The 25,533-nt window shown below is 37.5% G+C and overlaps 2 protein-coding genes across 2 annotated transcripts in view; both read left to right on the top strand.

Annotated features, from left to right (window-relative positions):
* Positions 1-18,661, top strand: part of tnksb (tankyrase, TRF1-interacting ankyrin-related ADP-ribose polymerase b) — a 28,471-nt gene extending 9,810 nt beyond the window's left edge. The window contains exons 7-25 of the mRNA XM_079815296.1: positions 7-63; positions 149-240; positions 332-440; positions 2,943-3,114; positions 3,239-3,318; positions 4,631-4,776; positions 4,872-5,037; positions 5,780-5,999; positions 6,087-6,196; positions 7,366-7,554; positions 8,092-8,329; positions 11,373-11,452; positions 11,546-11,666; positions 11,762-11,859; positions 11,942-12,016; positions 13,604-13,709; positions 14,672-14,858; positions 14,946-15,102; positions 17,762-18,661. Coding sequence (XP_079671422.1) covers positions 7-63; positions 149-240; positions 332-440; positions 2,943-3,114; positions 3,239-3,318; positions 4,631-4,776; positions 4,872-5,037; positions 5,780-5,999; positions 6,087-6,196; positions 7,366-7,554; positions 8,092-8,329; positions 11,373-11,452; positions 11,546-11,666; positions 11,762-11,859; positions 11,942-12,016; positions 13,604-13,709; positions 14,672-14,858; positions 14,946-15,102; positions 17,762-17,848 — 2,490 coding nt within the window. The 3' untranslated portion in view covers positions 17,849-18,661. The remainder of the gene's footprint in view (positions 1-6; positions 64-148; positions 241-331; positions 441-2,942; positions 3,115-3,238; positions 3,319-4,630; positions 4,777-4,871; positions 5,038-5,779; positions 6,000-6,086; positions 6,197-7,365; positions 7,555-8,091; positions 8,330-11,372; positions 11,453-11,545; positions 11,667-11,761; positions 11,860-11,941; positions 12,017-13,603; positions 13,710-14,671; positions 14,859-14,945; positions 15,103-17,761) is intronic.
* Positions 18,662-21,536: 2,875 nt separating this feature from the next.
* LOC307125446 (uncharacterized protein) lies at positions 21,537-24,499 on the top strand (the record flags this gene model as incomplete). Its single annotated transcript, XM_079815295.1, has 3 exons — positions 21,537-21,590; positions 21,675-21,722; positions 23,795-24,499. The coding sequence occupies 3 exons, from the start codon at positions 21,537-21,539 to the stop codon at positions 24,497-24,499; spliced, it is 807 nt and encodes a 268-aa protein (XP_079671421.1).
* Positions 24,500-25,533: the final 1,034 nt, after the last annotated feature.

The following is a 25,533-nucleotide window of genomic DNA, read 5'->3' as shown; positions in this document are numbered from 1 at the left end:
GTCAAGAAAACGGCTCAAGAGATCATCAGCTTCAAACACCCTCACTCGCACGACTCTGCTCTGGTGAGCGCAGGACAGGATCTCCTCTGAATGAAGGGTTTTAATAATGTGTTTATTAAGATCTCTGTCTAAACGTTTTTGTTCGCAGCACTGCGCCGTAGCCTCTCCTCATCCCAAACGCAAACAGGTCACAGAGCTGCTGCTGCGGAAAGGTGCCAACATTCACGAGAAGAACAAGGAGTGAGTGTTCGACTTTGTTAGATACATTGTTAGATGCAGTTGAATCTCTTGTTTGCTGTTTCTCACGTTCTCTTCTCCTTTCTTCATCTAGTTTTATGACTCCGTTCCATGTAGCGGCTGAGCGGGGTCATAATGATGTGCTTGAAGTCCTTCAGAAGCATGGAGCAAAGGTATCAGCATGGGATCTGTTCCAGGACCTAGTGAGCTGCTTTGCTATATGCCGTCTACTTTGGCAGCTGCTTTTATCTTCAAATATATTTTAAACGCATACATTTATCTGTTATCTCAGACCCTACGCGGGATATGATGTCACACTCCTGGGCTTCTTTTTTAATAAATATAATTGTAAATGATAAAACAATGATACATTCAAAATAATGGTAACCTTTTACAATAAGGTTTAACTTGTTAACATTTTTGCAATTTAAAATGCAATTAAAAGATCTCAGGTTCGATATGCTTGGTTGTAGGGCTGTATATCAGGGACGTAGGGACGTATATCAGTTTTTATATATATATATATATATATATATATATATATATATATATATATATATATACTAAATAAAAATATATATTTAAACTAAATAAAAATATATATTTAAACTAAATAAAAATATAAAAATGATAATATAAGAAATTTGTACAACTCTGTACAAATAAGTCTATTTAAAGCTACACTGTGTGATATTTTCCCCCATCTAGTGGTGAACTTGTATATGACCATCCAGTGAATTTTAGTTTCTGTTCTGTTCAATTCCGATTTCGTTTTAACTCCTACGGTGGCCGATTTAGTCCAAGATTAATATGGCTTCCAGTTCGACCTCGTCCACATTCGACACGGTGCCTGTGGGATATTCTGTGCGCAGTGGGATGGTTGGAACTCAACTGGCCTAATTATTCGGCTAGAAAGAACTGCAGCTAATCCAGAGTGAACTTTGATGATAGTAATGTTTATTCAGTCATCCAATTGCAAGGCATAAACAGGTTTGCATGGATATGTACATAAATGTGGTTTCTGTGAGAGAACAAATTAGAATGGTAAATATACATGATAATGACATGACAGAATATACACAGTTAAGAACTGTATAACTATACTTATAAGTTACATTTGTATAATGTAACCGTAAACCAGAGCTTATTGTACCATATATAGGCGCTAAATGCAGCTGCATTAAAAGGAGCGGAGCTGCCGCTGCTAACAAGCGATGTCCGGTTACAAAAGTGTGTGCGCAGGTTTAGCTCTGTATAACAAGTGTTAATATGCCGATCAGACCTGATACATATTTCCATCAACATACATTACAAGCAAATATTTTCTATAAACGAATAAACATTGTTAATAACTGAATGACTATTCAAATATAGGTGAGCATTACGCTATTGTATGTTCACACAAAAATACTTCTGAGGTAACATCAACTGAATTACGTGATGACACACTCTGAAACACATCCACAATGACAATAACTATTATTACTTACGGAGTTATTAACGCACAGAAATACCACACAAGGAAAAACAGACTTTTGAGGAATAAACAAGCCAGGAAAAGTCCGTATAACTCTGTTACTGGAGCTGCTGAGATGAACTCTCTGCGCATGCACCAGACAAGTCTGAACAAGTTGACGCGCACAGTGTTAAAACCGGTTAAAACGCCAAAGGCGAAGCTTGAATTTACGGGTATGTCCCTCTTTGGCTAATGTACTTTCAAGATGGAGGGGCAACATGGCGACCACCGTTAGATCCCATTACCTTATGTATTTTCAATGGCATATTATAAACTTACGAGAATACTTTATTACTTGAAAGAAGTAAATATACATTAATGAGCACATATATTTTTGAAAGAACTAAGTGTTTTTAGCTAAGAATAGACTAAAAAAGTTACACAGTGTAGCTTTAAGAGAAATAATATAAAGTCCTTTTATTTTATGTATGGCTTTCTTCATTTCTTCATTTTCAGACGTTAAACCAACAAACTTTTATTTTGACAGAATACCGCAAGGAGCCCTTAGAGCTTCTTTTTTTTTTTATTGATAAGCTCTTCTCATTAGTATGTGAAGATGGTTGCCGCATATTGTGTTCCCAAAGCCATATCACAATTTCTGATTTATTTTGATTAAATGTGCAGCCATATACTATATAGTGTTAGTATACTGTCTATGCCAGTTTCCTGTGATGCTGAAACATAAGAAGTGCCTCTTGCTGAATTTGTATTGATGTGCTGTTTTTGAACAGCTTTTCACTATATACTGTTCATTCAAATTCAATCAAAATGGGGAGTATTTGCTCCCAAATATTGAGTGAAATTGTGCCATTTTTAACTAGGAGCTATTTTCTGTTGATATGAAGTTTGGGGTTGTAAGATTTCTCTTCTGCTCACCAAGGCAGCATTTGTTCAAAAATACAGTACAAATGTAATATTGTGAAATATTATTAAAATAACGCTTTTCCATTTGAATATATTTTAATTGAAAGCTGAATTTTCAGCATCAATACTCCAGTCTTCAGTGTCACATGATCCTTCAGAAATCATTCTAATATGAGGATTTGCTGCTCAAGAAACATTTCTTGTGATCAATTTTGAAACAAATAATACAAGTAATACTTGCTAGTAATACTACTACTCCTAACTGACCTCAAACTCTTGTACAGTACTGTATCTTTATAATAAACCCTTTGTCGTGTGTGTTTAGGTGAATGCTGCGGACACACTGGGACAGACAGCTCTGCACAGAGCGGCCCTTGCTGGCCACATCCAGACTTGCAGATTATTGCTGAATTTTGGAGCCGACCCATCAATCATTTCATTGCAGGGCTTCACCGCTTCACAGATGGGCAATGAAGCCATTCAACAAATACTTAATGGTACTATTACAGTATTACATCTATTACTCTGAGCTTTATTTGCAGTATGATTCATTAATTTTCTGTCATTAAACGCTAAAGATGTCCTTAATCTGTTGTGATTTTCCTGTATTTATTTCTCCAGAGAACATTCCTCCCCGTAATTCGGATGTGGATTACCGTTTTCTCGAGGCTGCTAAAGCCGGAGACCTTGACACAGTGAAGGTAAATAACAGTTTAACAACTTTAATGTTAAAGTGTTCAAAATTGATTTCACTTTGGGGCAGTCTTCGCCTCATGTTTGGAGAGTCAGACTGGTAACCCGAATGATAAAAAGGACTTTTAAAAATATTTTATCCATCAGGAAATCAATGGCTGTATTTACTTGCACGGAAATAATCTGTGTATAATCGGATTGATGGCTTAATCAGACTAGAAAGCCTTCATGTAAACCCTTCGACCAATCTAATTGAGCTTGATTCAAATACAGTTTTTATTCAGATTGAAAGGGATGCTGTGGACCTAAATTAATAACCTGATCAATAGAGTGGAAGACTAATTCACCACTGGTTTCTTTGAGGGGTTTTTATAATGGGGTTTTTCAATTTATAAAGTAAAGTAAAATAAGGTCTGTGGTAAACATAACTTTTTTGAAGCAGTTACTAAACTAAACATAATGAAGTTTGAAGCAGTTATGTTTATTTTTGGAAACGTATGTTTCTAATAAGTAACGATTTAAGAACGTTTGGGGTGTGAGTGTGTGCAGTTTACGTTGTGGAACAAAACCTCAAAACCCCATAGGTATATATATATGGGCTGTCAATAGATTTAATCGCATACGCCATTTATCTCATTAAACGCATTCATTTTGTCATAATTTGCTATATCCAAAGTAAATAATCAGATTGAAGGGTGATTCTCGGTTTTTTTTTAAGACAAAATTTTGCAATTATTGTAAACAGTACATTGAAGTGATATTATAATCATCATAATTTTTTTGTTTTGTTGATATATTGTTGATTGCCATGAATAAAGCCATTTCTGATTTCGATGGTAAATCATAAATAAATAAACCCCATAATCTCGACGGAACCGTGGCGAATTAGTCAAACCTGCATCACTCTATTGAAAAAAATTAAGCATGAATCCGACTATTTCCTCAATTGGATTCCAAAATTCCTTGTGCACATGCGCAGGGTCGTGATTTACATAAGTTTTACATCATACAGACATGCGTTTTATGTCTTACAAACTGGTAAGTGGATTAGACTGAATATTTACTAAATATTTGCAAAAAAAAGCTTTTTTGACGTAAACGTCAGCTTTCTGTAATCAAGGCAAAAATGACAGTTTGCTCGCGATAGCTCCTGTGACTTTCTCCGGTTCCGATTTGTTAAAAAAAAAAGTAATGCACATACCGGTATGCATTATGTTCAGTCTGATTGATGGTTCAATTAGTTCATGTAAACATACCTAATAAATTATTTGTTTGATGGCGGTTTGTGAAGGATTTTTTTTTTTTGTGTGTCCTCCATAGCAACTGTGCTCCCCTCAAAACGTGAACTGTCGTGATCTGGAGGGCCGTCACTCCACCCCGCTGCATTTCGCGGCCGGCTACAACCGCGTGGCTGTGGTGGAATACCTGCTGCATCACGGGGCCGATGTGCACGCTAAAGATAAAGGGTACGATGATCTTCCTCTGAATCATCGTTAGCGGGACTATCTTTGCCCTGTGTTGGCATTATCTGAGGTTCACTGACTCTTTTTCTCTTGAGCAGTGGTCTGGTTCCTTTGCACAACGCATGTTCGTATGGTCACTATGAGGTGGCAGAGCTGCTGGTGAGACATGGAGCGTCTGTAAACGTGGCGGACCTTTGGAAGTTCACACCACTACATGAAGCTGCAGCCAAGGGCAAATATGAGATCTGCAAACTACTGCTCAAGGTTTGATACATCAGATGGAAAAATCATGCACATGTTGAATGATGAATATCATGATTGCGTGGGAATTTCATATAATTTGTACATCGTTGAGATGCTCTCTTCTTATTTTGCCACACTCTACATTTCACTTTCAGCTCACAAATACTATTGAATAAACAAATCCATGTTACGCAGCTTATGCATATGTAATATAATAATAGTATTATTCAATGGCCTGTATTTATTTGTGGTGGGGGTGGTCCGGAAATTAGATTTTGCTGGGTGGGATGTCTGGATTCAGATTGAATAGATTTGTTGCAATTCTTGATTTTTAGTTATTTATTTATTTTTCTAATTTAAATTAGTCAAATTCTAGATAAAAAGGCTTTTGGGGATTTATAAATTATATAAATATTATGATATTTTTATATATTTAAATATTAAAATGTCTGTAATGTATTGTTTAAATGTGTTAGTATTATTGTAAAAACATCTCTGTTAACAAACAGATTAAGATTTTAACAATAATTTTTTTGTTGAGTACATTTTAGCTGTCATTTAAATTAAATCCAAACATACCCCAGGTGAAAAATACGTACTATTAAATGCATTAAAAATGTACTTGAGTTTGTTTTTAGTACAATACAAATATACTATAGTGCATTTTTAATACATTTAATAGTATGTTAAAGGAACTTTAAAATTATGTTTTGCCTTTTTTGCAATCTTAAATGTAGCACTAACATGTTTGCTCTCTCTTTAGCACGGCGCTGACCCATCTAAGAAGAACCGTGATGGCAACATGGCTCTGGACATGGTGAAGGACGGAGACACGGACATCCAGGACCTGCTGCGGGGAGATGCCGCCCTGCTGGATGCCGCTAAGAAGGGCTGTTTGGCTCGAGTGCAGAAACTCTGCAGCCCTGAGAACATCAACTGCAGAGACACACAGGGCAGGAACTCTACACCACTGCACCTTGCAGGTAACGTACCTCAAGGTGGTTTCTCACATTGAACACACATTCATCTCGTCTGTCTGGTGTTTTAATGATTAATTTGTTTTTGATCAGCTGGTTACAATAACCTGGAGGTGGCCGAGTATCTCCTGGAGCACGGAGCGGATGTGAACGCTCAGGATAAAGGAGGACTCATCCCTCTGCATAACGCTGCTTCATATGGGGTGAGAGAACAGGCTGTGGGAAGGTCAAAGGTTTTATTCTGCATATCTATGAAGGATGGGTTTTGTAGAATACTTACACCAGTCTTCAGTGTCACATGATCCTCTGAAATAATTCAAAAATGCTGATTTGCTGAAGAAACATTTATTATTATGATCGATGTTGAGAACCGCTTAATGTTTTTGTGGAAAACAGTTCTTGTTTCAGGATTCATTGACAAATAGAAGGTTCAAAAGAAAATAGGAACCATTTGTAACGTTATACATGTATTTTCTGAGTACAAGTTTTCATTTCTTCAACAAAAAAAATCTTACTGACCCCAAAGTCAGTAGAGAACCAGTAGTGCATGTAATGCCTATATATCTATTACAATTTTAATGTAATGATAACTTGAGATTGCTTAGAATTGCACAAAAAGGAAACATTTTACACAGTATTTTTATTAAGCATTTAACAATATCATCTATTTACTCATATGGGTTCGTACAAGATGCTTAAATTGCTTGAAGTACTTGACTTTTTGAAAACCGCAATATTTATGAAAAGGTACTTGAAAAGTGCTTGCATTATTAAAAGACCATATACGTGAATTTAGTGTTTAATTTTATTGATAAAACTATCTTTTTAATGCACAATTAACACTGCAGCCTGTCTAATATAGAGATAGAGCCATTTCACATGGCTATGAGCGTGATGTTGCACCAAGTATATGATACAGCTTTTATTCTTTAGGTCAATCATATATTCATGACAAAAAAGGTCAGTGTGAATAAGGAATATAGTATGATTTCAATGGTTAAAGTTACCACATTCATTGCATGTGCTACACTTGTACCATTTTGTTTTCATTTATTTTTATTTATCCATGGATTTGCCTTTTTTAGAATTGGAAAGATAATAACAATATTGTTTGAGAAGTCGTGGGATTTCATTTTCGAGTATCTGTGCAAACCCCTATTTTTGAAAACCAAAAACTCTGTCCACTTGAATGTTTTTCAGAGCTTCAGTTATTAGCAAATGCACACATTCTCAAACTGGCTAAATATTAGGTGATTGTTCATGTCTAGCAGTAGATCATATGAATGTGTACCCAGCGCTGAACAGCAATATTGTGGCGCAATCATGACCTTAATACTGCTTCTATAATTGCCTTCTCTCTCGTTCTGTCCAGCATGTGGATATCGCGGCCCTCCTGATCAAGTATAACACGTGCGTGAATGCGACAGATAAGTGGGCGTTCACTCCGCTGCATGAGGCGGCGCAGAAGGGCCGCACACAGCTGTGTGCATTACTGCTGGCACACGGTGCTGACCCGACCATGAAGAACCAGGAGGGACAGACCGCTCTGGACCTGGCCACGGTAAACTACCCTACTACAACTGTTAGATTAACGCTCTATTAGAAAATATAAAAATTGACTTGAATTTAAGATAAGAGATTGATTCTGGAAGATCAACTTTATAGCACCGCAATGGAAATGTTAAAGGAGTGTATGCATTTACATTTATTCATTTAGACTTTCAAATGAGGAATACAAGCAATCGTGCAAATGCTTTGTGAAAATAGACTTTTAACATAAACTACATGACATGTTTCTGAAATAACAGTGCTGTTCACAGTGTATTCACTAATGATGACATATAAAACTTTTGACTTTAAAACGTATTCTTAACTGTTGATATCAACATTAACAAATGCTGTAGATGCATTCTTCATCGTTCATGTTTGCTAGTCTACTGTTATCAAATAACCTTATTATAGTGTTACCAACATTACTTTCTTACGCAGATGAATCATGGACAATACGACCAGAAACTTTTGAGAGTAAAAAAAAATTTGATTTTTGCATTTCATGTTGACTGTATCAAGTTCATTGTCATTCATCTTTGTTTATCAGGCCGATGACATCCGTGCGTTGCTGATGGACGCGATGCCTCCTGATGCCCTTCCTAGCTGTTTCAAACCTCAGGCCACCGTACTCAGCGCCGCTCTGATATCACCCGCCTCCACACCCTCCTGCCTCTCCGCTGCCTCAAGCATTGATAACCTGGCCGGGCCCCTCTGCGACGGGGCCAGTGGAGGGGCTACAGGTCCTGCTGATGGAGCCTCCGGAACTGAGCGGAAGGAAGGAGATGGTGAGAGAGTTGGAGAAGTTGTGAAAAGAAGTTAGTGAAAAGAAAGAAATGAACCGCCTCCATTAGAGTCATTCATTCTGGAATCAGGCTACACTGACTGCGCAGTATTGCTTTGATTCTCTAAAAAGAACCACTTCAAAAGAGTCATTTGATTGAACCAGATTACACTGATCACAAGTGTTGGGGTTTACGCATTACAAGTTACGTAATCGGATTACTTTTTTCAAGTAACTAGTAAAGTGACGCATTACTTTTAAAGATTTGGTTCATGAGTCATTCATTCGGGAATCATACTATACTCATTGCACTGTATGGCTTTGATTCACTAAAAGAACCGGTTCATGAGTCATTCATACGGGAATCAAACTATACTTATTGCTCTGTATGGCTTTGATTCACTAAAAGAACCGGTTCATGAGTCATTCATACGAGAATCAAATTATACTCATTGCACTGTATGGCTTTGATTCACTAAAAGAACTGGCTCATGAGTTATTCATTCGGCAATCAAACTATACTCATTGCGATGTATGGCTTTGATTCACTAAAAGAACCGGTTCATGAGTCATTCATACGAGAATCAAACTATACTCATTGCGCTGTATGGCTTTGATTCACTAAAAGAACCGGTTCATGAGTCATTCATACGGGAATCAAACTATACTCATTGCGCTGTATGGCTTTGATTCACTAAAAGAACCGGTTCATGAGTCATTCATACGGGAATCAAACTATACTCATTGCGCTGTATGGCTTTGATTCACTAAAAGAACCGGTTCATGAGTCATTCATACGGGAATCAAACTATACTCATTGCTCTGTATGGCTTTGATTTACTAAAAGAACCGGTTCATGAGTCATTCATTCGAGATTCAAACTATACTCAATGCGATGTATGGCTTTGATTCACTAAAAGAACTGGCTCATGAGTCATTCATACGGGAATCAAACTATACTTATTGCTCTGTATGGCTCTGATTCACTAAAAGAACCGGTTCATGAGTCATTCATACGAGAATCAAACTATACTCATTGCGCTGTATGGCTTTGATTCACTAAAAGAACCGGTTCATGAGTCATTCATACGGGAATCAAACTATACTCATTGCGCTGTATGGCTTTGATTCACTAAAAGAACCGGTTCATGAGTCATTCATACGGGAATCAAACTATACTCATTGCTCTGTATGGCTTTGATTTACTAAAAGAACCGGTTCATGAGTCATTCATTCGAGATTCAAACTATACTCAATTAGGGATGGGCAACAGTGGTCGAGTAATCGAATACTCGAACGTGACAGCGATCATCGATCATGAGAACGATGATCGCCCTGAAAAATATATATTTGTCTCTTTTTTATTGGTTATTGCGTCGTTTTGAGCGGTACCGGAGGTCTGATTGGTTAGTGTTATACAGCGCCTCCAGACCGCGGCGAAATAAAGTGAAACTGAGGCGTGCACTGCAGTGATGTCTGGAATCACTGTGATCATTAAATGGTTAGTGCAAGATGTGCAGCGCCAATCTGTCATAGCCTACATAGCATTATAATGAGAACACAATGGAAATAGAAAGCTGTAAATGATCTGTGCTTAGTTCCCTGTGTATCAGCTGATCCACAGAGAAACTAGCGAGAACACTAGCGCGTGAAGTTCATGTGCGCATTCGTGTCCTTTTCTGCAGATGCACGTTGTAAGATACTTTTATGTTTTCTATATCTGATTAATCTAATATAAGAAGCGTTTGGTTGAGCTTAATAAGATAGAAAAGCGCTGCCGTTATACCGGCTGTTGTTCATTCTCTTCAGTTTCAGCTCAAACGCATATTTCATGCTCGACATGATGGTTTAGAGACAGTCATATTCTTTTTAGATAGGCTATTTCTTTCTCAGAATCATTGATATTAGTAATGCAGCAGTGCTAAACTGTTCTCGTATTTTTTAACAGTAGACCTAGTTTATTTAAAGTTGTTTTTCGCTATGAGTTCGAAAACGCGCAGTGATGTTTGTAAACGCTTCGATCATGAATAATACAATTAAGTGCATGATGTGCAGAGTCAATCTGTCAAAGCATTATAATGAGAACAGGATTTTAATAAAATGTTGTTTGTGTGTGCTTTCGTTGTCCGTGTATGAGCGTTGTTAAGGGAAGAGTGCATTCAAAATGTTCCGTTTCCAACCATAGCCTGTAAAATCTAGCACGCTGAAGTTCACGTGCGCATTCACGTCCTTTTGTGTTGATTTATGTCGTAATAGGTTCATAATAATCTTCATATTAATATTGATATAGGGTGCGTTTGGTTGAGTTTATTAACCAGCTAGCAAGCTCTGCAGGGTGGTGTTATTTCACAGTTTCAGCGCAAAGGCAATGCTCGATATTACTGACTTGGTTATTTGAGACGGTCATTTTCTAAAGATGTTTCTTTTTCAAAGACATTTATGCATCATAATCTAGCAGTTATTTTTTGTTTTATATGTTCATGTTTTCATATACCCGTTTTCATATCACGTTTGTATTTGTCAACAACCATTTTCATAACAGTATTTTCATTATCTCAATGACGGACAGGCCCCGCCCCCTGCACATGCCCCGCCCCCAATTACTCGAGTACTCGTTTTTGAGACCTATCGATGATCGAAATGAGAAATTGACAAAAATGCCCATCCCTATACTCAATGCGATGTATGGCTTTGATTCACTAAAAGAACTGGCTCATGAGTCATTCATACGGGAATCAAACTATACTCATTGCCCTGTATCGCTTTGATTCAGTAAAAGAACCGCATCATAAGAGTCATTCGTTCTGTAATCGGACTACGCTGATCACGCCGTAGATTCTGTAATGGTGTTGGGTTTCTGCTGAATAGTTTTTCAGTTTACACTGTCAAACTATTTCAGATCATCATTTCGTCCGCATTGGTAGTGAAACAAAAGTTTGAGTACCTCTAATTTAATCTTATATGATTAAAATCATTCACTTCTGCAATATTTTTAATTTTTTTTTAATTTTTGTAATTTATTTTATTAATGTCATTTTGTTCCATAGCTGTCCTAGATATGAACATCTCACAATTCCTAAAGAGTCTGGGGCTTGAACATTTGAGAGACATCTTTGAGAGAGAACAGGTGAGACAAACAGACATCTTTGACCTTTATTTCGTCTTGTGCACTGTTTCAAGGTTTCATCGCGTTTGAAACGGTTTGTCCATTTACCCTTAGATCACGTTGGATGTGTTGGCTGACATGGGTCACGAGGAGCTCAAGGAAATCGGCATCAATGCTTACGGACACCGCCATAAACTCATCAAAGGCATTGAGAGGCTGCTGGGAGGACAGCAGGGTGAGTGTCTATCTCATAAAACATCAGTTCAGCTGGTCCTGCTTGCATCGGTATATTTTTATTCGATTTGAATCCTGTTATCTGTAACGCCGCAGGTGCCAACCCATACCTGACCTTCCACTGCACCAATCAGGGCACAGTTTTGATCGACCTGGCTGTGGATGATAAAGAGTTTCAGTCTGTTGAAGAAGAGGTAAAACATGAACACTTCTGGGCTGTTTCAAATACCCGTCTGCTTCGGCTCTGTGTGATTGGTGTTTGTTTTTTGGGCACAGATGCAAAGCACAATTCGGGAGCACAGGGATGGAGGAAACGCGGGTGGCGTTTTCAGTCGATATAATGTCATCAAGGTAAATACACACCAATGGTATAATATTGCAACCTAACTTAAAGGGTTATTTCACCCAAAAATGAAAAGTGTCTGCATCATGTTGATATAGACCCTTCAGACTTTAGTTCATCTTTGGAACACAAATGAAGTTCTTTTTAATGAAATCTGAGAGATTTCTTTCCTTCCATTCCAGAATGTCTTTTCGCCCAAAACAAGGCTATAAAGTGATTGTAAAATAAATCCATATGGATTGATCAGTTTAATCCAAGTCTTCTGAAGAAACTCGATCGCTTAATATGATGAACAGATTGTATTTAGGCTTCTATTCACATATAAACATTGACCAGCAAACATGAACAGAAGCTTAACTGTACCTCCATGACACGTGAGAACACGGAAGCTCAAATGTGCTGCGTAACACGAGAATGATCCTCATTGGTTCTTGCTGAAGCTCAAACGTGCCTCGTAACACGAGAATGAACCTCATTGGTTCTTGCTGAAGCTCAAACGTGCCTCGTAACACGAGAATGAACCTCATTGGTTCTTGCTGAAGCACAAACGTGCAGCGTAACGTGAGAATGAACCTCATTGGTTCTTGCTGAAGCTCAAACGTGCAGCGTAACGTGAGAATGAACCTCATTGGTTCTTGCTGAAGCACAAACGTGCAGCGTAACGTGAGAATGATCCTCATTGGTTCTTGCTGAAGCTCAAACGTGCCTCGTAACACGAGAATGAACCTCATTGGTTCTTGCTGAAGCTCAAACGTGCCTCGTAACACGAGAATGAACCTCATTGGTTCTTGCTGAAGCACAAACGTGCAGCGTAACGTGAGAATGAACCTCATTGGTTCTAGCTGAAGCTCAAAAGTGCCTCGTAACACGAGAATGAACCTCATTGGTTCTTGCTGAAGCTCAAACGTGCCTCGCAACACGAGAATGAACCTCATTGGTTCTCGCTGAAGCTCAAAAGTGCCTCGCAACACGAGAATGATCCTCATTGGTTCTTGCTGAAGCTCAAACGTGCAGCGCAACGTGAGAATGAACCTCATTGGTTCTTGCTGAAGCTCAAACGTGCCTCATAACACGAGAATGAACCTCATTGGTTCTTGCTGAAGCTCAAACGTGCCTCGTAACACGAGAATGAACCTCATTGGTTCTTGCTGAAGCTCAAACGTGCCTCGTAACACGAGAATGAACCTCATTGGTTCTTGCTGAAGCTCAAACGTGCCTCGTAACACGAGAATGAACCTCATTGGTTCTTGCTGAAGCTCAAACGTGCCTCGTAACACGAGAATGAACCTCATTGGTTCTTGCTGAAGCTCAAATGTACTGCATAACAAGAGAATGAACCTCATTGGTTCTAGCTGAAGCTCAAATGTACTGCATAACACGACACGAGAATGAACCTCATTGGTTCTCATGCTTGAGCTTCCATGACCATATTTGAATGCTGATCATTTGTGTTCCGGAGATCTATGAAAATCTTACGGGTTTGGAACGACATGAGGGTGAGAAATGAATGACAGAATTTTCATTTTTGGGTGAACTGTCCCTTTAAGTAAGTCCGTTTTAATCTTGAGCAAAATCTAACTGAAATTGTCACTCAGATCCAGAAGGTGGTGAATAAGAAACTGAGAGAGCGATACACACACAGGCAGAAAGAGATTGCAGATGAGAATCACAACCACCACAATGAGCGAATGCTGTTTCACGGTAAATACTTGTCCTATGAATTGAAAACATGCTTAGACAAATGAAATGTAAAGAATTTCAAATGTAAAGAAAGTCATTTTATTTCCAACTTTTATTTGAATGTTTGCTCATTTTTGTTTCATTTTGTTTTTATAGTGCATAAAAAGTAGGGCTCATTGATATAAGAAATGTATTTTCTTGTTAGGACATTCTGGTCTATTCTAAGATTTATATTTTTGCCCCAATGTAATTATCTTAATCTTCACACTGAGAAAAATTGTATAAATAAATGCATAAAATATTGAATCCATCAATGCATTGCTGAATAAAAGTATTAATATATTTTTTAATTAAAAACAGGAAAAAAAGCTTTTTATCAAAAGATCCACAAAAAAAAAGAAAAGTTTTACACAGCATAACTGTTTTCAGCATTGATAATATTAATAATAATGACACTGAAGACTGACTACTGCTGAAAATTCAGCTTTGCATCACAGGAATAAATTACATTTTAAAATATATTGAACTAGAATCAATTTAAATTGTAAAAATCAAAATTTCAAAATATTACAGTTTTTACTGTATTTTTGTTTTTACTAAATATTATTATATTATTTACAAAATATTACGCAGCCTTGATTAGCAAAAGATACTTATTTCAATTTTGTTTGTTTTTTTATGTACCGACCATGCTCTAATTTTTTTTAGCTGCTTATTGTTAATTATTTAGCTTTAGTAGGCCATTATAGTTTTTATCCTTTATTAGACCACAAACCTTACCATCTACCTATACAAATTAAATGATTATTACCGAATGACCTTCAACGTTCGTTAAAAGTACTTTCTGTCAATGAATGTGCTGTAAATGCATCATTGGTGCTATATGTAGCCATGAATTCCATTTTGTTTAGCTTGAATTGTAGTTTTGGTTTAATATTAGTAGTTTTCATTTTCATAATCCTAAGCATGTTTTGTTTTTTCAGGATCTCCGTTCATAAATGCCATCATCCATAAAGGATTCGATGAGCGTCATGCATATATTGGTGGCATGTTTGGAGCTGGCATATATTTTGCAGAGAACTCTTCTAAGAGTAACCAGTACGTCTATGGCATCGGTGGCGGCACTGGCTGCCCCACTCACAAAGACCGGTCCTGTTACGTGTGCCACAGGTACACCAACACACACCTGAAACAATAAGAGATGAAACATGTACATGTGGATTTTTTTTCATGTTCCTCTGTGTTGATTTTCCACAGGCAAATGTTGTTCTGTCGTGTGACATTGGGAAAGTCCTTTCTGCAGTTCAGCGCCATGAAGATGGCCCACGCTCCCCCTGGACATCACTCTGTGATCGGCCGTCCCAGTGTCAATGGCCTGGCCTATGCTGAGTATGTGATCTACCGCGGAGAACAGGTACGGCTGCAAAAGAAACATTGCATCTTTAAAGTTCCCCTGAAATTACCTTTTTTTGGCTTCTAGTATGAATTCTTTACTCCAAAACAATTACAAGTCGCTGGAAGTCGCCCGCGCTCAAATGTAATGAATGGGATCATGTCGCTGCGTGTCGCTGGTAGTGTGAATGGGGCTTTAGGTTCTGGAAGCTATCCTCTGTAAAATGTGCAGCGCACAGATCAAATAATACATTTGAACTAGGGGTGTAACGGGACACAAAACTGACGGTTCGGTACGTACCTCGGTTTTGAAGTCACGGTTCGGTACTGATTCGGTACAGCAGTTTTACAAAATTGCTTTTTATTCATTTTTATTCAACAGTGGTTTAATGAAAAAAAAAGGTGTCTGTCCTTAAATGAATTCAGTTATAACTAAAAGTTTCTTAAAGATAATGCTGTAAACTATATAGGGAGCCCTTACTTGCATATTGCTATTAAAGATTAACAACAGAGCCCAAACTATTAGCCTAAATTCAGTCGCTATTTATTTTTAGATATAATAATCAACACTCGCTTCACATAAGGCAGTTTTTGCATTAACTTCTAAATCTAATTATTATTATTTTTTCTCCAATTCGTTGTTGAAATATAATAATTTAGTGGCTGTAATTTTCATGACAGGTTTATTTAAACATACATTAAACAAGACATCACTAACAGGCTAAGTAGTAGGCTATATAATGAATATAGGCTAATATAATGAATATATAGGCTAATATAGTGCATGTATTCAGTGAAAGAGTTAATCTCTCTAGTGAACTCAGCTGTGGACACTGAATGACTTCTGAGGTAAACGAATTCTACACGACATTGTTTACAAGCTGTTTTATTGTCTCTCCGCGGTTGAAACACCGATGGAGCGATTACACAACATATGATACGTTTCAGTAAGTTGTAATGTATCCTCAACATACCTTAAGATATTAATTTATGTTTATTCTTTAGAAGAGATGATCGCGTTCACTCAAGCGCGCCGCGCGCTGCCGCTTGAAGTTGAACTGATACGCGTCTATCAGTCATGTCACATTATAGAGCGTTAAAACGGCATTTATCGTTTGAATTTCGTGATAAAATGGACTGAATACTCAATATGTTCATATGGGGACTCGGATTGAAGTGTGTTCTGCGTTTTAAACAAGCCGACTGTTAACTGTTAAAGATTGCATTCATAACCGTTCGGTACACGCGCACACCGTACCGAAAGCCCTGGACCGAAACGGTTCAATACGAATACGTGTACTGTTACACCCCTAATTTGAACTACTGTTTTCTAAGTTCATCTGCCTTAGGAAGGCCAAACAAAGGGGTTTTGGAACCGGGGGGGAAAAACAGCATATCTTCAACATGGCAACAACACGCTAAAACAGATCTTCTAGCGCAGCTCAACCAGGCCGCCCTCTTTTTTGCATATTCCGTGGATGGGGATTATATAAATGTGTTATATTGTGACTTCCGGAAGAAGTCATTGTAGGCCAAACGAGCGGTTTGTTGTCTTTTTAAAGAGATTATCTCTTTTACCTTTGGAGTGACTTTGAGCTTTGTAATAGTTATGCTGCGAAAGGAAAATTCTGGGCCGAAACCAAAAATTTAGGATGCACTTGGTCGAAAACCGAAACTGAATATATATATAGCTTGAATTTAATGGATCTGAAATGAAAAAAAAAAAATCAGGAACCAATAGAATAATCAAACTTTTATTAAGTTGCATAACAAAACCTAAACATTTTTTTAAAATTAAATATAAATAATAATACCAAATAGGCCTAATATTATTCTTCAAGTTTGATGTTCCATCAAATAAAATAGTTTTTTAACAGTTGTGCAAAAAAAGATCCACAATTATCTGAATAACTGCACACAAAATCACAGAATGGTTCTCATTAAGAACACGAGATGCTGCACTGAATAGTCTCTCACTGTCACTGTTCTCTGGGTAAAATGGCATTTGGGGGGTAAAATATGTGTTTTTTTGGCAGGGTTGCCTGCTAAAATTCGCATTTCTGGGACTAAATATCACATAATTGGGGTCGCTTCAACCCACGGACTTGGCAACACTGCTTGGGGCAGATAAATACCTGCGTGCAATCCACGCAAGCAATGGAAAGCGTAGTCAAGGGGATTGTCGCTTCTGGCAATGGGTCGTTCAGCTGGATACGTCTCTATTTGTTCTCATACCGCTGACATGCTTAATCTTTGATAGGCAGACGCGTCGCGTGATAACGGCTCGACCGTGAGTGAAACCTAAGGGCTTGCGCACGGATGGGAGGGGCGGGTGACATAAATTTTCGGTTTACGTTTTCGGCTGTTTTTTTTATTTCGGCCCGAAACCGATAATGGCATTTTCGGCGGCCGAGATTTCGGTGCACCCCTACTTTGTAACCTTGCAGATCTTTTTTTTTATGCTCAAACAGCAACAATACACACTAACTAAAGTTGCAAAAGTGTAAAAACGCTTAATAGGACCCCTTTAACTGCACTGTGTCTTTAGAACGGCAATGGTTAAACATGTCCGTCTGGTGTGTTTACATTGAAAAAGAATGGGAAAGTAATGCAGTGAAATGAAAAAAATTGGTTCTGTGTGAACGGTCCCTTAATGTGTTTTTGTTGTGGTTGTTTTCCAGGCCTACCCAGAGTATCTCATCACTTATCAGATAATAAAGCCGGACAGCACGCCTCAGTCCTCCACAGGAGCAGAGCAGAAGTCATAGTCAGCACACTGCGTTTGTACACTCACTCACTCACTCGCTCACTCGCTCACTCAGTCACTCATTCTTTCTCACTCTCTTGTTGCACAAAGGAAATGTGAACTTTCCCATGTACCCACGTCTTACCCATGGAATTCCCATGTATGAATTATGAATTTGCACTTTTAAAAACAAGTTACTTAAGTTATTTGAAAATAGTTGCAATTGTGAAGTTTAATGTACAGGTAGTATAAAGAAAACATGTAAAACTGACTGTTTAACGATGCTATTTGAGTTGTATTTTAATGGAACTTTTTTTTGAGTCTGTTCATTTCTTTTAAATAAATCTCATCGACAGGACTCATTCATAGGACTCGCTTTTAATTGTTTATTCATATGAAATGGTATTGCCTTCATTATGTTTAGTCTCAACATTACTAGCTGGAATTGCAAAAGGGAGTAAAAATAATAAACTATGGCCGTAAAAACAGTAATATTGTGAAATATTAGAAATTATAATAGCAGTTTTCTATTTGAATATGTTAAACTGTAGTTATTCCTATGATGTCAAAGCGTCATTACTCCAGTCTTCAGTGTCACATGATCCTTCAGAAATCATTCTAATATGCTGATTTGGAGGAACATTTATTATAATCAATGTTGAAAACAGTTTTGCTGTACTTCCAGTATATTGGTATCTACAAATACATATTTACTGTGAAGACAATGTATCATGCCGGACAATTTAAATACTTCTTGGACACCACCTCATTGGAAAGTCATTGGCAATCTCCATGAAAATGTAGAAAATAAAATCGACTCAAAGGTTTTATTTGTACATTAATTTAGGATAAACTGTGTTTTCTGCACAGCCATTTTACACATCAATGTAAATGCAACATGGATTTGAATACGCTATTAAGCTTTATTTAACACAAGCAATCACGCAATGTGAAAAATGAATATTTCAGTACACATTTTGTCAAATATTTTGAATACACTTTACCATTTTGAGCTCAATGATTAGACTTTCAAAGGCTAAGCAGATTGTAAATCAGAAATTACAGTAGAAAAGGGAAATATGAAACTGCTAAAAAAATTATATTTAAAATATCCAGGGTACCACCATCTGAGAATTAATAGAAAGAAAAGATTATCAGTTAAAAACATATCAAATCAAGTCATTCTCCTGCTTTAAGTCAGCTGATTATTTTTGGCTCCTGATAGATGGTCATCATCCTAAAAGGGAACGGCTGTGACGGATGGTCTGGCTGTAGGGACTGCAGTGCTGGGGAACCTCTCTAGCACAATGATGGGCGGCTGCACAGCCAATGTAGGCCTGAAGCGGTATAAGGGTGGATGTGGATATTGATGTGGATGTGGATGTGGATATTGATATTGATGTGGATGTGGATATTGATATGGGTAGAAACCAGGTGGAGAGGAGCGTGCGATACTTTGAAACCTGTAGGGTGTAAGTTGCAGTCCACTGAACTGATGCATAGGCATGAGTAAAGGAAATGAAGGCACTGATTGGCCTGGAAAGACCGGTCGATAGAAGTCCTGAAAAACACACAATTATGATTCATATCAGATTTGGTGAACCGCTCAAGTATTTCCACAAGAGTATAGCAGATGTTTTTGGAAGAAGCTGCTCACCAAGGCTGCATTTATTTAATCAAAAAATCAAAAAACGGTAATAATGCAAAATATTATTTTCTGTTGGAATATATTTTAAAATGTAATTATTTTCAACATCATTACATCATTGTCTTCACACACACACACACACACACACACACACACACACACAAAATGCTGATTATGTGCAGAGATATTCCAGTAGCTGTGAAACATGCAAACATCTTTTCTGAATAAGGGTTTAAAAACTTTTTATGTTCACTGAATTTAAGATTGAATTAAGAACTGAAAATGATTACCTCAAAACTCAAATCTCTTGTCTTCCTGCTCCTGGGTTTCTCCACCTATATCCAACAGACATAATCCCTTGAACAGTTATCCTTATACATGTCATTTTTACATTGTGTAAGTCATATTTTCAACTCACAGGAACAGCCAGACTCAGACAGACTGCAGACAGGAGACTGAAAACCAAGATTAGGGTTGTCATAGCTGATTCTGACCTGCAAAGTGAACCGCTTGCCATTACAATCATGAAATGGTTGTTCCATAATTTTATCTTGCTAGACAGACTTTTGACCCACTCAGCAACTAAATATAATCAATAAGATATAATAATAAAAACAATATTAGTATGGTATATATAAATTAAATAATAATATTAATATAATGTCTGATATTTTATACATTCATAATAAAATTATAATATGTATACAAATAATATTTTCACTTACCTTTTCCTCTTTTTCACATTTCACATATGCTGCTGTTGATGCCTTATATCACCCAGTTCTGCTTTTTATATGGCAACCTTCTCACATTCACCCAATAAAAAAATGTGTGGTTCTTTCCCACAATTGAGTGCTGTGGAGGATGATGAACAGATACCTGGGTTTAATCTTTTAAATAAATCTAGATGGTTTCAAATTAATTAAAGAATTTGAGTTCTGAAGAAATCCCTCGCCACATTGGTTTGACAGTTACCTCAATTATCTACAACATTTCACAAGAACTTGTACATTAACAAACATTATATGGCATGACATAATACTTCACATATCATAGTATAGAGTGAGGCGTTTTAAGTCTTAAATAACATGCATAAAAAATATAAAATTCATGTATGTACTGTATACTTATAAATGGCAAAGAATCATATACTTGTGCATTTTAATTTAGCTTCTTACAACAAACTTCTTCAGCTTTGGTTGAAGTTGACTGTATTTTATTTTTGTTTAATGCATTTTTAAGTTTTTCTAAAATTAAAATAAAGACGACCCCTGCTGTAACATTCGTTTTCAGGCTGTCAATGCAATATGCATGTGTTTAAAAGAGGGTTTTCTGGCTGTTTCCTCTATTTCTCCTCCCACAATGAGTCAGTTATGTACTTGCGTAACATACTTAGATATGTTGCACTACAAACATTGCATCATAATAATGATATTAAAACATTTTAAAACCAATAACCTTAATTATAAGGTATAGGCGTTTTTAGCGGTAATGGTGTTTAATATTGAGACATTCTGCAATTTTGAGGGAAATGAGGAATACAACATCGTTGATTGGATGAATCAATTCAAACAAAACTAAGAGGCCTTAAAAGCATCTTCAACACCATTAATACTTTAATCTGAGGGAACTTCACTTCAAGTGTTCACATAAGGTAAGAGTTTTATTAGCAGGTTGTGTTGGACATGAATTCAAATTTGATACTTTTATATGTTTGTTTAACAGAACCTATGTGTTTATATTATTCTATTGTTGCAGGTATACTGGGGGAAAAACTAAGGTACGCATCATTTTATTAGCAAATCTGATGCTTTTATTTGTTTGCTTAACAGCACTTTAAGGTTTTTTATATGCATAATATTATAATACTTTTGCAGATACTATATTGAAAGCATGAAGACAATAGTGCTGATCATCAGATGTTTGCTTTCAGTCAATCAATACAAAAAACATAAAATGTTAATGCAAATATTATACTTTTATTTGTTTGTTTCACAGCACCTGTGCATTTATAGAGGCTTTTTATATAACATTATAATATAATTGCAGATATATTGGAAGCATGAAGACAGTAGTGTTGATAATAAGCAACTTATTCTTGATAACTGCTGCACCAGTAAGTGCATATTTCAATAATTTCATATTCAGCATGTACGAAAGCCTGGTGTTTTTTTTTAAAGAGTGTGTTTCTGTCTCACAGGTGGATCAGCATCATGACATAGAAGCCAGATCTGTGAGTGAAGAGGAGGTAAGGATTTATTTTGCCATTCATTTAATTAAACTAGACAAGACCTCATATTATTTCTCTAAAATTCATTGCTTTTTGTGCGTTAAACTTGATCATGAAAACTAGACTTTTCTGAAGAAAATGTGCTTTCCCATGCTAAACCTGACTGCGTTACCAATAAGTTCACCCAAAAATGAAAATTCTGTCATCAATTACTCACCTTCATGTTTTTCCGAACCCTTAAGACTTTTGTTCATCTTCAGAACACAAATGAAGATCTTTTTGATGAAATCTAAGAGCTTTCTGTCCTTGCGAAAAGTTCATAAAGAGATCGTAAAACCATATGAATTGAGCGATTTAGTCCACATTTTCTGAAGAGACCTGATCGCTTTATTTAATGAACAGATCTAATTTAGGCTTTTTTATTCACATTTAAATTGATCAGCGAACATAAACAGAAGCTCAACCGAACCTTCTTGACATGTGAGAATGAACCTCATTGGTTCTTGCTGAAGCTCAAACGTGCCTCGTAACACAAGAATGAACCTCATTGGTTCTTGCTGAAACTCAAACGTGCCTCGTAACATGAGAATGAACCTCATTGGTTCTCGCTGAAGCTCAAACGTGCTGCATAACAGGAGAATGAACCTCATTGGTTCTTGCTGAAACTCAAACATGCCTCGTAACATGAGAACGAACCTCATTGGTTCTCGCTGAAGCTCAAACGTGCCTCGTAACATGAGAATGAACCTCATTGGTTCTCGCTGAAGCTCAAATGTGCTGCGTAACACGAGAATGAACCTCATTGGTTTTCGCTGAAGCTCAAACGTGCTGCGTAACACGAGAATGAACCTCATTGGTTCTTGCTGAAGCTCAAATGTGCTGCGTAACACGAGAATGAACCTCATTGGTTCTCGCTGAAGCTCAAATGTGCTGCGTAACACGAGAATGAACCTCATTGGTTCTCGCTGAAGCTCAAATGTGCTGCGTAACACGAGAATGAACCTCATTGGTTCTCGCTGAAGCTCAAACGTGCCTCGTAACACGAGAATGAACCTCATTGGTTCTCGCTGAAGCTCAAATGTGCCTCGTAACACGAGAATGAACCTCATTGGTTCTCGCTGAAGCTCAAATGTGCCTCGTAACACGAGAATGAACCTCATTGGTTCTTGCTGAAACTCAAACGTGCCTCGTAACACGAGAATGAACCTCATTGGTTCTCGCTGAAGCTCAAACGTGCCTCGTAACACGAGAATGAACCTCATTGGTTCTCGCTGAAGCTCAAATGTGCCTCGTAACACGAGAATGAACCTCATTGGTTCTTGCTGAAACTCAAACGTGCCTCGTAACACGAGAATGAACCTCATTGGTTCTTGCTGAAACTCAAATGTGCTGCGTAACACGAGAATGAACTTCATTGGTTCTTGCTGAAACTCAAACGTGCCTCGTAACATGAGAATGAACCTCATTGGTTCTCGCTGAAGCTCAAATGTGCTGCGTAACACGAGAATGAACCTCATTGGCTCTCGCTGAAGCTCAAATGTGCTGCGTAACACGAGAATGAACCTCATTGGTTCTTGCTGAAGCTCAAATGTGCTGCGTAACACGAGAATTAACCTCATTGGTTCTCGCTGAAGCTCAAACGTGCTGCTTAACACGAGAATGGAGCTAATTGGTTCTTGCATGTCAAGCGAACATGCTTGAGCTTCCGTTTACCACTTCATGAATGTTTATATGTCAATAAAAGTCTAAATTCATTCTGTTTATCATATAAAGCGATCAAGTCTCTTCAGAAAATTTGACTAAACGGCTCAATTCAAATGGATTAATTTCATGATCTCTTAATGAACGTTTTGAAGCGTCAAAATGTCAGTTGTGTAACTGTCAACGGAGGGACAGAAAGCTCTCAGATTTCTTAAAAAAAAATATCTTCATTTGTGTTCCAAAGATGAACGAATGTCTTACGGGTTTGGAATGACATGAGGGTGAGGAATTAATGACAGAATTTAGATTTTTGGGTGAACTAACCCTTTAAGGCATTCTGATGCTATGGTATAAATAGCAAAATAATATATTGCTTTTACCCATTTTAGGGGCTTCAAGCCTTGATTACTCAGATGAGGGACACTCTAGTGAATGTCAATAAACCCCCCATCGCTGATCCAACCCCAAAACCAGCAGGTCTTCAGCTACAAGAACCTTCTCCGCAGGTCCAGACAGCATACATCCTCAATCCACAATATGCTGTTCCCGTTGGCCCTCCTGTAGACCCTAAACCAGCACAGAACCCTTCTGCACAGAACCCTTCTGTACCACATATTAACCTTTTCATCTCCGGCCTTCCCCAGCAGGACAGGGCAACAGCAGCAGAACCTCCCAAACAAGCACCCTTACAGCATCTAGTGCTGGCCAATCCAGAGTCAATGCCTGCTATGCAAAGTCCTGTTCTGCCTGCTATGCAAAGTCCTGCTCAGGTTGTGGCTTTTCCGGCTCCGTACAGCTCCATTCTGCCTCAGAATGCCGTAGTAATGCCACTCAGCATTCCCTCTCACTCTCACGCATATCCACCCATGATCGGTCCTTTCCAGAGCTCCTCTTTCCTCGGCCCACAGGCTAACCCATACTTTCAGCCTGGAAATCCTCTCATGGGTCCTCAAAGATTTGATCCATACAATTTTTATCCACAGATGTATCCTCCCAATCCCTATTTTAACTACGGCATGCCCAGTGTTGCAATATCACCCCCCATCATATTCAGGGAGCGTGGGCAGACAGTTACTACGCAGGGGCAATTTTAAGTCAGATTGTAACCTATACGAGACACCGCCAAGCAAATGGATGAGGGACTTAGATGAAAAGAGTTAAAACAAAAGAATGGGACTTCTTTATTGTTTGATCTCATCTTATACATTGATTCTGCTTTAGCTGTATAGTAGTTGCGATCTGTAAAACATTGTCATGTCTTATTTTACTTTTATTTTTTGACTTTTTATGTTGTTATGCTTTTTTGTTCCTTTATTTTCGTCCATTTTTAAAGGATCTCATATGATTTTCTTTTCTTTCAATATTATGCATATAAAAATATTATTCATATAGATATATTCTATAAATGTTTTAAATGTATCAATATTTCAGCCTTGACTGTCATCATCATAATAATAATAATAATAATAATAATAATAATAAAAAAGGACCTGAAAAAGTCTTCCACTTCTTTTCAATTATCCTAAAAGTCATGTTGCTTCAGAGGCTTTAAAAAGCAAAGAAGACTGATAGAATAAAATAAAAGTTTGTTTAACAACCGTGAAAGAGTTGTACTTTAGGACTCACGGACATTTGAACATTGTGTGAATATTGGTTGGGCTACTATATTGTGACTAAATTATATTGTATTGTACTATACGTAGGCCTATAAAACTGCAGTGTAATATAAAAAAGGGTATTTTTCATTGCCCTTAAAGGAACACTCCACTTTTTCTGAAAATAGGCTCATTTTACAAGTCCCCTAGAGTTAAATAGTTGAGTTTTACCGTTTTTGAATCCATTCAGCCGATCTTTGTATATCTGGCGGTAGCACTTTTAGCATAGCTTAGCATACATCATTGATTTTGATCAGTCCATTAGCATCTCATTCAAAAAATGACCAAAGACATTTTCAATATTTTTCCTATTTAAAACTTGACTCTTCTACAGTTACATTGTGTGCTAAGACCAACTGAAAATGAAAAGTTGCGATTTTCTACACCTATATGGCTAGGAACTACTTTCTCATCCCTGCGTAATAGTCGTGGATCTTCGCAGCCGTACCATGGCTGCAGCGGCGCAATGATTC

The sequence above is a fragment of the Gobio gobio genome (assembly GCF_949357685.1).
Source record: "Gobio gobio genome assembly, chromosome: 4".
In the NCBI taxonomy this organism is placed as follows: domain Eukaryota; kingdom Metazoa; phylum Chordata; class Actinopteri; order Cypriniformes; family Gobionidae; genus Gobio; species Gobio gobio.
The sequence above is the reverse complement of the archived record's forward strand: the minus strand, read 5'-3'. Positions and strand labels throughout refer to the sequence as shown.